Raw genomic sequence first — 17,135 nt, 5'->3', positions numbered from 1 at the left:
CAACAGTCGCCACAACGGTCGCCACAACAGCTGCCACAACAGCTGCCACTACAGCACCAACAACAGCAGCCACAAGAGCAGCAACAACAGATACAACAACAGCACCAACAACAGGTGACACTACAGATGCCACCACAGTTGCAACAACAGCTGGTACAACAGGAACAACAACAGCACCAACTACAGCTGCCACTACAGCAGCAACAACAGTTGCCACAACAGCTGCCACTACAGCACCAACAACAATAGCCACCACTGTAGCCACAACAGCAGTAACAACAAAAGCCACAACTGCAGCCACAACAGCAGCAACAACAGATACAACAGTAGCACCAACAACAGTTGCCACAACAGCTTCCACTACAGCACCAACAACAGTAGCTACCACTGCAGCCACAACAGCAATAACAACAATAGCCACAACTGCAGCCACAACAGCACCACCAACAGATACAACAACAGCACCAACAACAGGTGACACTACAGCTGCCACTACAACAGCAACAACAGCTGGTACAACAGCAGCAACAACAGCAGCCACTACAGCTGCCACTACAGCAGCAACAACAGTTGCCACAACAGCTGCCACTACAGCACCAACAACAGCAGCCACAACAACAGTAACAACAATAGCCACAACGGCCGCCACAACAGCAGCAACAACAGATACAACAACGGCTAAAACAGGTGACACTACAGCTGCCACTACAGCAGCAACAACAGCAGCAACTACAGCAGGAACAACAGCAGTTACAACTGTGGCCACCACTGCAGTCACTACAGCAGCAACAACAGGTACAACGACATCACCAACAACAGGTGACACTACAGCTGCCACTACAGCTACCACTTCAGCTGCCACAACAGCTGTCACTACAGCAGCAACAACAGTCGCCACAACGGCCGCCACAACAGCTGTCACTACAGCAGCAACAACAGTCGCTACAACGGCTGCCACAACAGCTGTCACTACAGCAGCAACAACAGTCGCCACCACGGCCACCGCAACAGCTGCCACTACAGCACCAACAACAGCAGCCACAAGAGCAGCAACAACAGACACAACGACAGCAGCAACAACAGGTGACACTACAGCTGCCACTACAGTAGCAACAACAGCTGGTACAACAGGACCAACAACAGCACCAACTACAGCTGCCACTACAGCAGCAACAACAGTTGCCACAACAGCTGCCACTACAGCACCAACAACAATAGCCACCACTGTAGCCACAACAGCAGTAACAACAAAAGCCACAACTGCAGCCACAACAGCAGCAACAACAGATACAACAGTAGCGCCAACAACAGTTGCCACAACAGCTTCCACTACAGCACCAACAACAGTAGCTACCACTGCAGCCACAACAGCAATAACAACAATAGCCACAACTGCAGCCACAACAGCACCACCAACAGATACAACAACAGCACCAACAACAGGTGACACTACAGCTGCCCCTACAACAGCAACAACAGCTGGTACAACAGCAGCAACAACAGCAGCCACTACAGCTGCCATTACAGCAGCAACAACAGTTGCCACAACAGCTGCCACTACAGCACCAACAACAGCAGCCACAACAACAGTAACAACAATAGCCACAACTGCCGCCACAACAGAAGCAACAACAGATACAACAACAGCTAAAACAGGTGACACTACAGCTGTCACTACAGCAGCAACAACAGCAGCAACTACAGCAGGAACAACAGGTGACACTACAGCTGCCACTACAGCTGCCACTACAGCTGCCACAACAGCTGTCACTACAGCAGGAACAACATTCGCCACAACGGCCGCCACAACAGCTGTCACTACAGCAGCAACAACAGTGGCCACAACAGCCGCCACAACAGCTGCCACTACAGCACCAACAACAGCAGCCACAAGAGCAGCAACAACAGATACAACGGCAGCACCAACAACAGGTGACACTACAGCTGCCACTACAGTAGCAACAACAGCTGGTACAACAGAACCAACAACAGCACCAACTACAGCTGCCACTACAGCAGCAACAACAGTTGCCACAACAGCTGCCACTACAGCACCAATAACAATAGCCACCACTGTAGCCACAACAGCAGTAACAACAAAAGCCACAACTGCAGCCACAACAGCAGCAACAACAGATACAACAGTAGCACCAACAACAGTTGCCACAACAGCTTCCACTACAGCACCAACAACAGTAGCTACCACTGCAGCCACAACAGCAATAACAACAATAGCCACAACTGCAGCCACAACAGCACCACCAACAGATACAACAACAGCACCAACAACAGGTGACACTACAGCTGCCACTACAACAGCAACAACAGCTGGTACAACAGCAGCAACAACAGCAGCCACTACAGCTGCCACTACAGCAGCAACAACAGTTGCCACAACAGCTGCCACTACAGCACCAACAACACCAGCCACAACAACAGTAACAACAATAGCCACAACTGCCGCCACAACAGCAGCAACAACAGATACAACAACGGCTAAAACAGGTGACACTACAGCTGCCACTACAGCAGCAACAACAGCAGCAACTACAGCAGGAACAACAGCAGTCACAACTGTGGCCACCACTGCAGTCACTACAGCAGCAACAACAGGTACAACGACATCACCAACAACAGGTGACACTACAGCTGCCACTACAGCTACCACTTCAGCTGCCACAACAGCTGTCACTACAGCAGCAACAACAGTCGCCACAACGGTCGCCACAACAGCTGTCACTACAGCAGCTACAACAGTCGCTACAACGGCTGCCACAACAGCTGTCACTACAGCATCAACAACAGTCGCCACAACGGCCACCACAACAGCTGACACTACAGCACCAACAACAGCAGCCACAAGAGCAGCAACAACAGACACAACGACAGCACCAACAGCAGGTGACACTACAGCTGCCACTACAGTAGCAACAACAGCTGGTACAACAGGACCAACAACAGCACCAACTACAGCTGCCACTACAGCAGCAACAACAGTTGCCACAACAGCTGCCACTACAGCACCAACAACAATAGCCACCACTGTAGCCACAACAGCAGTAACAACAAAAGCCGCAACTGCAGCCACAACAGCAGCAACAACAGATACAACAGTAGCACCAACAACAGTTGTCACAACAGCTTCCACTACAGCACCAACAACAGTAGCTACCACTGCAGCCACAACAGCAATAACAACAATAGCCACAACTGCAGCCACAACAGCACCACCAACAGATACAACAACAGCACCAACAACAGGTGGCACTACAGCTGCCCCTACAACAGCAACAACAGCTGGTACAACAGCAGCAACAACAGCAGCCACTACAGCTGCCACTACAGCAGCAACAACAGTTGCCACAACAGCTGCCACTACAGCACCAACAACAGCAGCCACAACAACAGTAACAACAATAGCCACAACTGCCGCCACAACAGAAGCAACAACAGATACAACAACGGCTAAAACAGGTGACACTACAGCTGCCACTACAGCAGCAACAACAGCAGCAACTACAGCAGGAACAACAGCAGTCACAACTGTGGCCACCACTGCAGTCACTACAGCAGCAACAACAGGTACACCAACATCACCAACAACAGGTGACACTACAGCTGCCACTACAGCTGCCACTTCAGCTGCCAAAACAGCTGTCACTACAGCAGGAACAACAGTCGCCACAACGGCCGCCACAACAGCTGTCACTACAGCAGCAACAACAGTCGCTACAACGGCTGCCACAACAGCTGTCACTACAGCAGCAACAACAGTCGCCACAACGGCCACCCCAACAGCTGTCACTACAGCAGCAACAAAAGTCGCCACAACAGCTGCCACAACAGCTGCCACTACAGCACCAACAACAGCAGCCACAAGAGCAGCAACAACAGATACAACGACAGCACAAACAACAGGTGACACTACAGCTGCCACTACAGTAGCAACAACAGCTGGTACAACAGGACCAACAACAGCACCAACTACAGCTGCCACTACAGCAGCAACAACAGTTGCCACAACAGCTGCCACTACAGCACCAACAACAATATCCACCACTGTAGCCACAACAGCAGTAACAACAAAAGCCACAACTGCAGCCACAACAGCAGCAACAACAGATACAACAGTAGCACCAACAACAGTTGCCACAACAGCTTCCACTACAGCACCAACAACAGTAGCTACCACTGCAGCCACAACAGCAATAACAACAATAGCCACAACTGCAGCCACAACAGCACCACCAACAGATGCAACAACAGCACCAACAACAGGTGACACTACAGCTGCTACTACAACAGCAACAACAGCTGGTACAACAGCAGCAACAACAGCAGCCACTACAGCTGCCACTACAGCACCAACAACAGCAGCCACAACAACAGTAACAACAATAGCCACAACTGCCGCCACAACAGAAGCAACAACAGATACAACAACGGCTAAAACAGGTGACACTACAGCTGCCACTACAGCAGCAACAACAGCAGCAACTACAGCAGGAACAACACAAGTCACAACTGGGGCCACCACTGCAGTCACTACAGCAGCAACAACAGGTACAACGACATCACCAACAACAGGTGACACTACAGCTGCCACTACAGCTGCCACTTCAGCTGCCACAACAGCTGTCACTACAGCAGGAACAACAGTCGCCACAACGGCCGCCACAACAGCTGTCACTACAGCAGCAACAACAGTCGCTACAACGGCTGCCACAACAGCTGTCACTACAGCAGCAACAACAGTCACCACAACGGCCACCCCAACAGCTGTCACTACAGCACCAACAACAGCAGCCACAAGAGCAGCAACAACAGATACAACGACAGCACAAACAACAGGTGACACTACAGCTGCCACTACAGTAGCAACAACAGCTGGTACAACAGGACCAACAACAGCACCAACTACAGCTGCCACTACAGCAGCAACAACAGTTGCCACAACAGCTGCCACTACAGCCCCAACAACAACAGCCACCACTGTAGCCACAACAGCAGCAACAACAGATACAACAGTAGCACCAACAACAGTTGCCACAAAAGCTTCCACTACAGCACCAACAACAGTAGCTACCACTGCAGCCACAACAGCAATAACAACAATAGCCACAACTGCAGCCACAACAGCACAACCAACAGATACAACAACAGCACCAACAACAGGTGACACTACAGCTGCCACTACAACAGCAACAACAGCTGGCACAACAGCAGCAACAACAGCAGCCACTGCAGCTGCCCCTACAGCAGCAACAACAGTTGCCACAACAGCTGCCACTACAGCACCAACAACAGCAGCCACAACAACAGTAACAACAATAGCCAGAACTGCCGCCACAACAGCAGCAACAACAGATACAACAACGGCTAAAACAGGTGACACTACAGCTGCCACTACAGCAGCAACAACAGCAGCAACTACAGCAGGAACAACAGCAGTTACAACTGTGGCCACCACTGCAGTCACAACAGCAGCAACAACAGGTACAACAACATCACAAACAACAGGTGACACTACAGCTGCCATTAAAGCTGCCACTTCAGCTGCCACAACAGCTGTCACTACAGCAGCAACAACAGACGCCACAACGGCCGCCACAACAGCTGTCACTACAGCAGCAACAACAGTCGCCACAACGGCCACCACAACAGCTGTCACTACAGCAGCAACAACAGTCGCCACAACAGCCGCCACAACAGCTGCCACTACAGCACCAACAACAGCAGCAACAAGAGCAGCAACAACAGATACAACGACAGCACCAACAACAGGTGACACTACAGCTGCCACTACAGTAGCAACAACAGCTGGTACAACAGGACCAACAACAGCACCAACTACAGCTGCCACTACAGCAGCAACAACAGTTGCGACAACAGCTGCCACTACAGCACCAACAACAATAGCCACCACTGTAGCCACAACAGCAGTAACAACAAAAGCCACAACTGCAGCCACAGCAGCAGCAACAACAGATACAACAGTAGCACCAACAACAGTTGCCACAACAGCTTCCACTACAGCACCAACAACAGTAGCTACCACTGCAGCCACAACAGCAATAACAACAATAGCCACAACTGCAGCCACAACAGCACCACCAACAGATACAACAACAGCACCAACAACAGGTGACACTACAGCTGCCACTACAACAGCAACAACAGCTGGTACAACAGCTGCAACAACAGCAGCCACTACAGCTGCCACTACAGCAGCAATAACAGTTGCCACAACAGCTGCCACTACAGCACCAACAACAGCAGCCACAACAACAGTAACAACAATAGCCACAACTGCCGCCACAACAGAAGCAACAACAGATACAACAACGGCTAAAACAGGTGACACTACAGCTGCCACTACAGCAGCAACAACAGCAGCAACTACAGCAGGAACAACACAAGTCACAACTGTGGCCACCACTGCAGTCACTACAGCAGCAACAACAGGTACAACGACATCACCAACAACAGGTGACACTACAGCTGCCACTACAGCTGCCACTTCAGCTGCCACAACAGCTGTCACTACAGCAGGAACAACAGTCGCCACAACGGCCGCCACAACAGCTGTCACTACAGCAGCAACAACAGTCGCTACAACGGCTGCCACAACAGCTGTCACTACAGCAGCAACAACAGTCGCCACAACAGCTGCCACAACAGCTGCCACTACAGCACCAACAACAGCAGCCACAAGAGCAGCAACAACAGATACAACGACAGCACAAACAACAGGTGACACTACAGCTGCCACTAAAGTAGCAACAACTGCTGGTACAACAGGACCAACAACAGCACCAACTACAGCTGCCACTACAGCAGCAACAACAGTTGCCACAACAGCTGCCACTACAGCCCCAACAACAACAGCCACCACTGTAGCCACAACAGCAGCAACAACAGATACAACAGTAGCACCAACAACAGTTGCCACAACAGCTTCCACTACAGCACCAACAACAGTAGCTACCACTGCAGCCACAACAGCAATAACAACAATAGCCACAACTGCAGCCACAACAGCACAACCAACAGATACAACAACAGCACCAACAACAGGTGACACTACAGCTGCCACTACAACAGCAACAACAGCTGGCACAACAGCAGCAACAACAGCAGCCACTGCAGCTGCCACTACAGCAGCAACAACAGTTGCCACAACAGCTGCCACTACAGCACCAACAACAGCAGCCACAACAACAGTAACAACAATAGCCACAACTGCCGCCACAACAGCAGCAACAACAGATACAACAACGGCTAAAACAGGTAACACTACAGCTGCCACCACATCAGCAACAACAGCAGCAACTACAGCAGGAACAACAGCAGTTACAACTGTGGCCACCACTGCAGTCACTACAGCAGCAACAACAGGTACAACAACATCACAAACAACAGGTGACACTACAGCTGCCATTACAGCTGCCACTTCAGCTGCCACAACAGCTGTCACTACAGCAGCAACAACAGACGCCACAATGGCCGCCACAACAGCTGTCACTACAGCAGCAACAACAGTCGCCACAACGGCCACCACAACAGCTGTCACTACAGCAGCAACAACAGTCGCCACAACAGCCGCCACAACAGCTGCCACTACAGCACCAACAACAGCAGCAACAAGAGCAGCAACAACAGATTCAACGACAGCACCAACAACAGGTGACACTACAGCTGCCACTACAGTAGCAACAACAGCTGGTACAACAGGACCAACAACAGCACCAACTACAGCTGCCACTACAGCAGCAACAACAGTTGCGACAACAGCTGCCACTACAGCACCAACAACAATAGCCACCACTGTAGCCACAACAGCAGTAACAACAAAAGCCACAACTGCAGCCACAACAGCAGCAACGACAGATACAACAGTAGCACCAACAACAGTTGCCACAACAGCTTCCACTACAGCACCAACAACAGTAGCTACCACTGCAGCCACAACAGCAATATCAAAAATAGCCACAACTGCAGCCACAACAGCACCACCAACAGATACAACAACAGCACCAACAACAGGTGACACTAGAGCTGCCACTACAACAGCAACAACAGCTGGTACAACAGCAGCAACAACAGCAGCCACTACAGCTGCCACTACAGCAGCAACAACAGTTGCCACAACAGCTGCCACTACAGCACCAACAACAGCAGCCACAACAACAGTAACAACAATAGCCACAACTGCCGCCACAGCAGCAGCAACAACAGATACAACAATGGCTAAAACAGGTGACACTGCAGCTGCCACTACAGCAGCAACAACAGCAGCAACTACAGCAGGAACAACAGCAGTCACAACTGTGGCCACCACTGCAGTCACTACAGCAGCAACAACAGGTACAAAGACATCACCAACAACAGGTGACACTACAGCTGCCACTACAGAAACAACAACAGCTGCCACTACAGCTGCCACTTCTGCTGCCACAACAGCTGTCACCACAGCAGCAACAACAGTCGCCACAATGGCCACCACAACATCTGTCACTACAGCAGCAACAACAGTCGCCACAACGGCCACCACAACAGCTGTCACTACACCAGCAACAACAGTCGCCACGACAGCTGCCACAACAGCTGCCACTACAGCACCAACAACAGCAGCCACAAGAGCAGCAACAACAGATACAACGACAGCACCAACAACAGGTGACACTACAGATGCCACCACAGTAGCAACAACAGCTGGTACAACAGGACCAACAACAGCACCAACTGCAGCTGCCACTACAGCAGCAACAACAGTTGCCACAACAGCTGCCACAACAGCAATAACAACAATAGCCACAACTGCAGCCACAACAGCACCACCAACAGATACAACAACAGCACCAACAACAGGTGACACTACAGCTGCCACTACAACAGCAACAACAGCTGGTACAACAGCAGCAACAACAGCAGCCACTACAGCTGCCAATACAGCAGCAACAACAGTTGCCACAACAGCTGCCACTACAGCACCAACAACAGCAGCCACAACAACAGTAACAACAATAGCCACAACTGCCGCCACAACAGCAGCAACAACAGATACAACAACGGCTAAAACAGGTGACACTACAGCTGCCACTACAGCAGCAACAACAGCAGCAACTACAGCAGGAACAACAGCAGTCGCAACTGTGGCCACCACTGCAGTCACTACAGCAGCAACAACAGGTACAACGACATCACCAACAACAGGTGACACTACAGCTGCCACTACAGCAACAACAACAGCTGCCACTACAGCTGCCACTTCAGCTGACACAACAGCTGTCTCTACTGCAGCAACAACAGTCGCCACAACGGCCGCCATAACAGCTGTCACTACAGCAGCAACAACAGCCGCCACAACAGCTGCCACTACAGCACCAACAACAGCAGCCACAAGAGCAGCAACAACAGATACAACGACAGCACCAACAACAGGTGACACTACAGCTGCCACTACAGTAGCAACAACAGCTGGTACAACAGGACCAACAACAGCACCAACTACAGCTGCCACTACAGCAGCAACAACAGTTGCCACAACAGCTGCCACTACAGCACCAACAACAATAGCAACCACTGTAGCCACAACAGCAGTAACAACAAAAGCCACAACTGCAGCCACAACAGCAGCAACAAAAGATACAACAGTAGCACCAACAACAGTTGCCACAACAGCTTCCACTACAGCACCAACAACAGTAGCTACCACTGCAGCCACAACAGCAATAACAACAATAGCCACAACTGCAGCCACAACAGCACCACCAACAGATACAACAACAGCACCAACAACAGGTGACACTACAGCTGCCACTACAACAGCAACACCAGCTGGTTCAACAGCAGCAACAACAGCAGCCACTACAGCTGCCACTACAGCAGCAACAACAGTTGCCACAACAGCTGCCACTACAGCACCAACAACAGCAGCCACAACAACAGCAACAACAATAGCCACAACTGCCGCCACAACAGCAGCAACAACAGATACAACAACGGCTAAAACACGTGACACTACAGCTGCCACTACAGCAGCAACAACAGCAGCAACTACAGCAGTCACAACTGTGGCCACCACTGCAGTCACTACAGCAGCAACAACAGGTACAACGACATCACCAACAACAGGTGACACTACAGCTGCCACTACAGCAACAACAACAGCTGCCACTACAGCTGCCACTTCAGCCGCCACAACAGCTGTCACTACAGCAGCAACAACAGGTGCCACAACGGCCACCACAACAGCTGTCACTACAGCAGCATCAGTCGCCACAACAGCTGCCACAACAGCTGCCACTACAGCACCAACAACAGCAGCCACAAGAGCAGCAACAACAGATACAACGACAGCACCAACAACAGGTGACACTACAGCTGCCACTACAGTAGCAACAACAGCTGCTACAACAGGACCAACTACAGCTGCCACTACAGCAGCAACAACTGTTGCCACAACAGCTGCCACTACAGCACCAACAACAGTAGCCACCACTGTAGCCACAACAGCAGTAATAACAAAAGCCACAACTGCAGCCACAACAGCAGCAACAACAGATACAACAGTAGCACCAACAACAGTTGCCACAACAGCTTCCACTACAGCTGCCACTTCAACTGCCACAACAGCTGTCACTACATCAGCAACAACAGTTGCCACAAAGGCTGCCACAACAGCTGTCAATACATCAGCAACAACAGTCGCCACAACGGCCACCACAACAGCTGTCACTACAGCAGCAACATCAGTCGCCACAACAGCCGCCACAACAGCTGCCACTACAGCACCAACAACAGCAGCCACAAGAGCAGCAACAACAGATAAAACGACAGCACCAACAACAGGTGACACTACAGCTGCCACTACAGTAGCAACAACAGCTGGTACAACAGGAGCAACAATAGCACCAACTACAGCTACCACTAGAGCAGCAACAACAGTTGCCACAACAGCTGCCACTACAGCACCAACAACAGTAGGCACCACTGTAGCCACAACAGCAGTAACAACAAAAGCCACAACTGCAGCCGCAACAGCAGCAACAACAGATACAACAGTAGCACCAACAACAGTTGCCACGACAGCTTCCACTACAGAACCAACAACAGTAGCTACCACTGCAGCCACAACAGCAATAACTACAATAGCCACAACTGCAGCCACAACAGCACCACCAACAGATACAACAACAGCACCAACAACAGGTGACACTACAGCTGCCACTACAGCAGCAACAACAAGTACAACAACATCACCAACAACAGGTGACACTACAGCTGCCACTACAGCAGCAACAACGGCTGGCACCACAGCAGCAACAACGGCTGCTACAACAGCAACAACAACAGCCACCACTACATCTGCCACTACATCAGCTACAATGGCTGGTACAACTGTAGCAACAACAGCCACCACTACAGCTGCCACTTCAGCAGCAACAACAGCAGCCACAACTGTGGCCACAATTGCAGTCACTACAGCAGCAACAACAGGTACATCGACATCACCAACAACAGGTGACACTACAGCAGCAACAACAGGTACAACGACATCACCAACAACAGGTGACACTACAGCTGCCACTACTGCAGCAACAACGGCTGCTACCACAGCAGCAACAATGGATGCTACAACAGCAACAACAACATCCACCACTACAGCTGCCACTACACCAGCTACAACGGCTGGTACAACTGCAGCAACATCAGCCACCACTACAGCTGCCACTACAGCAGCAACAAGAGCATCCACAACTGTGGCAACCACTGCAGTCACTACAGCAGCAACAACAGGTACAACGACATCACCAACAACAGGTGACACTACAGCTGCCACTACAGCAGCAACACTAGCTGGTACAACAGCAGCAACAAAAGCTGCCACTAAAGCTACCACTACAGCAGCACCAACAGTTGCCACATCAGCTGCCACTACAGCACCAACAACAGGACCCACCACTGCAATAACAGCCACAACTGAAGCCACAACAACAGATACAACAACAGCCCCAATAACAGGAGACACTACAGTTGCCACTACAGCAGCAACAATGGCTGGCACAACAGCAGCAACAACAGCTGCTACAACAGCAACAACAGCCGCCACTACAGCTGCCACTACAGCAGCTACAACGGCTGGTACAACTGCAGCAACAACAGTTGCCACAACAGCTGCCATAACAGCACCAACAACAGCAGCCACAACAACAGTAACAACAATAGGTGAGTCTTCCTAAGGGCTTTATGGCACTCAGTGGTCTGCCTTGAGTGAGACCTTGGAGGTGGTTTGTAATCAGCCCCATCCACATCAAAACACTGCCAAGGACTGAGTGTTGCACCTAACATCCCTAACACTTTTTCTTACATCTCGCACAGGGATGACCACAGTCAGTGGAGGAGGCTTTGCAGGTGTCGAAGACCTGAGTGTCTGGCAGATCATCCTCATCAGCCTGGGGGCTCTCGCGTTCACGGCCACGCTGCTCGGCCTCTGCTTCATGGTAAGAACAAACATGGTTGCCGCGTCCTCAGCACTGAGCCATGGCAGGGTGGTGGAAGCAGGAGATACTCAATACATGGGGCAGGAACTCCTGAATGAAAGTCACTGAATTGGAATCACTGAACGAAAGCCATTTAATAATAGTCACTGACTGTGAGCCACTGAAGGGGAATCACTCAGCAGGAACCACTAAAGGAGAGTCACTGATTGAGAGTCACAGATAAAATAGAAAGCAAAGAATGGAAATTACTTAATTGGAATCATTGAACTTTAGTCATTGAATGGGAGTGAGTGAATGATAGTCACTGAGAGTGGCTCACAGAATACAACTCACTAAATGGGAATATAGAAATGGAAGTCTCTGAATTACAGTTCCCAGAAAGTGAGTCATGGGATGGGAGTACGTAAACAGAGGATACTGTCTGGGAGTAACTGAGACTCGTTTAGGACGAAGCATTGTCTGGGATCTTTAGGAGTGGGATAGTTTTGATCAATTACTGGCCCCTAACCAGATGTTGATGGGAGGAATTGCAGGCACGTCACTCAATGAGATCCTGCATCAGGAGTCTGATAATGATGCTGTTTGAGTGGTAACTAAGGAGTGGAAGTACTGATTGGTAGTATTTGGGAGTGATCATCGATAAGAGTCATCAATGAGAAACCAATAGCTGGCCCCCAAATTATCTCGACCTATAGATGTATAGGTTTCTGCAATAATGTGAGCATTCTATGTTTATCTTGGGGTTCTATATGGGGAAACACTGCTTCATGCTGATTTTGCTTTGGTGCAATCCAGAACAGAATGTCTTCCCGTATGACTGGAAGAGTACCCATAATTGCATTAATAGTCACTGGATTAATTCTGGGATTAGCCAATTGCAGTTGTGCAGCTTGAACAGCCCTTGCCATAGTTGCTTTTATAGTTCGCATAACGCATTGTATTAATTATCTGTATAGTGTAAATATACCTGTGTAAAGTCTACCAAGTCCTGCTGCTGTGAGAAATCCTGGTTGCTGATATGGTGTATAGGACTTGCCATGTTGCCCCTTCATCTCTGAGGGAACCCAGTCTGACATTTTCTAATGTATGTGGTAGTGCGCCTAAGAGCCAGTTTATGTGTACCTAATAAGCCAATGGAATTTCGGAAACCTCGTATGCTTTATAGTTGTTTTGTATTGGTGCTTCGGAGAATGTATGAAAATTCCCTGTGTAACCATTTAATGTCGGGAATGATACACATTAATAGAATACTTCTGTTAAATAAGCTTTGCGGTCATCTACCATGAAGGTAACATCGCCTCTCGCTTGAGGACGCCCATGTTGTTGCAACATCTGTGTTAAATTATGCATTTAATTCAGTGGTAAAACCACCTGTGCCGGGATAGCCTTTGGAATATGTGAAATTCAGAGAAGGTACATATTGTGGGGTGATCCTTTTTAAAGGTTCAAGCTTGAACAACCTACAGCCAAAAGTAGGGGTTCCCTTCTTAGCTAAGGAGGTTTTTTCCATAACACCAAGCATGTGTCCGGTTAATAGGTGAGTAGGGTCCTTGGTCAACATAAGCATCAAAACTTTGCGGGACTTAGGCTGTGCATAACATCAGAATATATTGACCTAAGTCCTGGCTAGCTCACAATGCACCATCTCAACTTCTAACCAAACAAGGTACCGGATGACATCTGCAACCATAGAACATCACAGCCCTGATTCCTCAAGGAAATCGTAGAAACGTTTCTAAGTCTTTCGTTAGTAGCTCATGCATGTCTAATGTGTGAAAATCTGCGAGAATACCTCAGATTGGACTAATTCCCCATTTACCAGCATGTGTGTTTCCTCTGGGAGCCCGTCTTGTTGTAGAGCAGGCCACCGTCCTTCTCAGGATGGGAATGGGAATGGGATGTGTCTGGGCTGGAATTCTAGCATGTGGAGACCTTGATAGTCCAATCAAAATGCTCCTTTGCCTAAACAAAGGACAGGTTGAGTTTCTATAACAAACTTCACCCATTCTCTCTAGGCCGAAGTTCTAGTCTGGCTGTTTTTGTTTATTCTATCCATGCAGAGCTGTCCCAGAATGGACAACAAACAATGATTTTTTTTTTGCATTAAACTTAGTCTTTGTACAGAATGTTCAAGGTTCTCATAATATTCCTACGAAGAAGTATAAGTGTAAGCAAATGCATTTCTGAGAACATTATCCCATATGGGTGCGCAAACAAATGTGTGTCTATAAGTCACTATTTTAAAAGGATGTCAACTTTAAACATGAACATGTAAAATAGAGGGGTTCTGTGCCCTACCCATTGTTTTACATCTGGTGCATCAACGCTTCTCTATATGATGTCTCCATGAAAGTTATATCTTTTCACAACCCCAGGATATAGTGCAAAAATTTACATAAAATGAAAACCTCATAAAGATATTTTTTTATACTAAGCCATGCCCTTGTTACAAACATCTATACACAGCACCACCTGGTTCTTCTGTAAAGCCCTATTGTTTTATGATAATTCATGCCCCTGTTAGAAACATCTCTCCACAGCTCCAGGATGTTCTTCTGTATGGCGGTAATTTCTGTAATATAAGTATTTTGTAAATAAACATCTCTGCACCGCTTGAGCACATCTTTCTGTTGGGAGCTAATGTCTGATGAGAAGACATCCCTGAAAGGAACATCTCGCTTACCTACTTCCGCCCCCTGTGGAAGTTGTTGTACACCAGAGTGTCACTTTGGTATGAAGCTCTCCCCACAGCAATGGCTGTTTCAGGATTTCTAGTAATGAGAACAGTCTTCTGGTGTTGCCTACCTTTGATGTTGAGGAATCTCTTTCAGTGAATGTCATTATTTTGTGTACAATGTCATTTTGTGTTGACTACAGCTCTGATGGTTTGTTGTTGCTATTTACACATTCCTCCTTCCTTCTCTTTCAGCTTTTCTCAGGAGGATTGTCCAGGCTCTTTGGAGGTTCCTATTCGCCAACAGCTGCCAGCTCTGCAAACAACATGACAGAATTGACATCAAACATACCAAGATACAACACTCACTATCATCAAAGTGGCCCTCAGATTCAGGGTCAGTGGGAACCATCCCACCACCATACCCTGGAGCACCATCAGGAGCACAGGGCTCAAGCCAATAACCAGGATAATCACCACCAAGACAGAACTCATGATAACTGGGAACATGACAGCAGAACACATCAGTTTTACCCTTGAGGAAAACCCCCTGGGAGACTCTACCTAGAAATACCAGTCTGGAATCTCACTGTATGCGTGTGTGCATTGCTGTGGCTGTAGGAAAAGCTGGTTCTCAGTGTAGAAACGTTATAAAAAAAAACACTGGCCTTTTGACTACCTCTGATGATTACATCCTAATCTCTAGCAATCCGATCATGCACGAACACTTACAAGATCAAGGCCTACAGCACACAAAAATATGAGCCCAATTGCAATTCCTTCACTCCAATCAGTTAACCTTTCTCAGGTTCCCAGTTTACTGAAGTAAATGCAACTTTCTACGAGCACCTTCCTTGTCTAGCTGGTGCTCGATTGATCCAGCCCTAACCCTTCTTGCTGGAGAAGATGATTTGGAGTCTACACTTCTTTCCTCCACCTAACAAAGAGGGGCAGACTGAGCACCCATTTACTCACTCTTGCGTGGGAGAGAAGTAGGCTACGTGGAGAGTTTTTCAGTCATACTCAGATGAACCATAGGACTATGAGTAGCCATTGCTAGTGACTACAGCTATGCAGCTCCTGTATGGTTTAAGAGGCATCTTGTGTATTGATGTACAGTGCAACATATTTATTATTGATATTTATAATGCAGAAAACTAATTTATACCCTCTGTATATTTGTGAGGCATTCGGACATTTCTGAGTGTATGTGAATTAAGGTAAGCTGGACAGTCTCCTTGGCTTAAAGGAAAGAACTCCATAAATACACTCTATGGATAAAGAAGGACTGCCTTTGAAGACCCAGCCTATGCACCTATAATAAAATTTCCTAAATATAACGTCCCTGTAACCTTTGGTTTTTTCAGTGAATTTCAAAGGCTTTTTTAGGATTGTATTGTGAATAAATTTTTTTTTTAAAACTCTGTTTATTTAACTTAAAGAAACAGTGGTCATGTCATACAATTCTTCACATCATAACTTACAGTTGCATCAGTTCGTCACAAGTATCAGTATATAGCTGTTTGTTGTTCTGTAGCGGGTATGGGTGAAATACATGCATTGCAGTTTACACAGTACAGTGATCCTCTGGGAACGAGACAATCGGCGGTTCGCACAACCCCCCCTGTTGTGAATAATTTGTCCCCGTAATCATTGTTGTTTTTTTTGGAGAAGTTTGAAAGTCATTCTTTTCCTCCTGAGTATAACTTTAGACATTTGAAAGTGGGTGTGTTAGTGGCTGTATAGGTCTGTGAGTGCACGTGTGAGTGGTTTTGTGCATGTGTCACTGAATATGTAATTGCCTGTATGAGTGTAAGAGTGGCAATTTGCTGTATGGGTCTTTGACTGAGCGTGTAAGTAGCTGTATGGCTTTGTTATTTGAAATATTTGAGGTTTTGTATCTGTTGCTGGGTTCGTTAGTGTCTGTTTGGGTGTATGAGTAATTTTGCGTGCAC

General features: G+C 48.4%; 1 protein-coding gene across 1 annotated transcript; it reads left to right on the top strand.

Annotated features, from left to right (window-relative positions):
- Window positions 1–413: 413 nt before the first annotated feature.
- On the top strand, window positions 414–16,564 carry LOC146869718 (uncharacterized; the record flags this gene model as incomplete). Its single annotated transcript, XM_085640207.1, has 8 exons — window positions 414–515; window positions 1,266–1,475; window positions 2,124–2,174; window positions 2,994–3,059; window positions 8,952–9,503; window positions 9,744–12,231; window positions 12,385–12,506; window positions 15,436–16,564. Coding segments are annotated over 8 exons (3,876 nt in total), but the record flags the coding sequence as incomplete, so codon positions are not given.
- Window positions 16,565–17,135: the final 571 nt, after the last annotated feature.

This window comes from Triturus cristatus, chromosome 1_1 (assembly GCF_964204655.1).
Source record: "Triturus cristatus chromosome 1_1, aTriCri1.1, whole genome shotgun sequence".
Lineage (NCBI taxonomy): Eukaryota > Metazoa > Chordata > Amphibia > Caudata > Salamandridae > Triturus > Triturus cristatus.
Note: the sequence above shows the minus strand (reverse complement) of the source record. Positions and strands in the feature narration are given on the sequence as shown.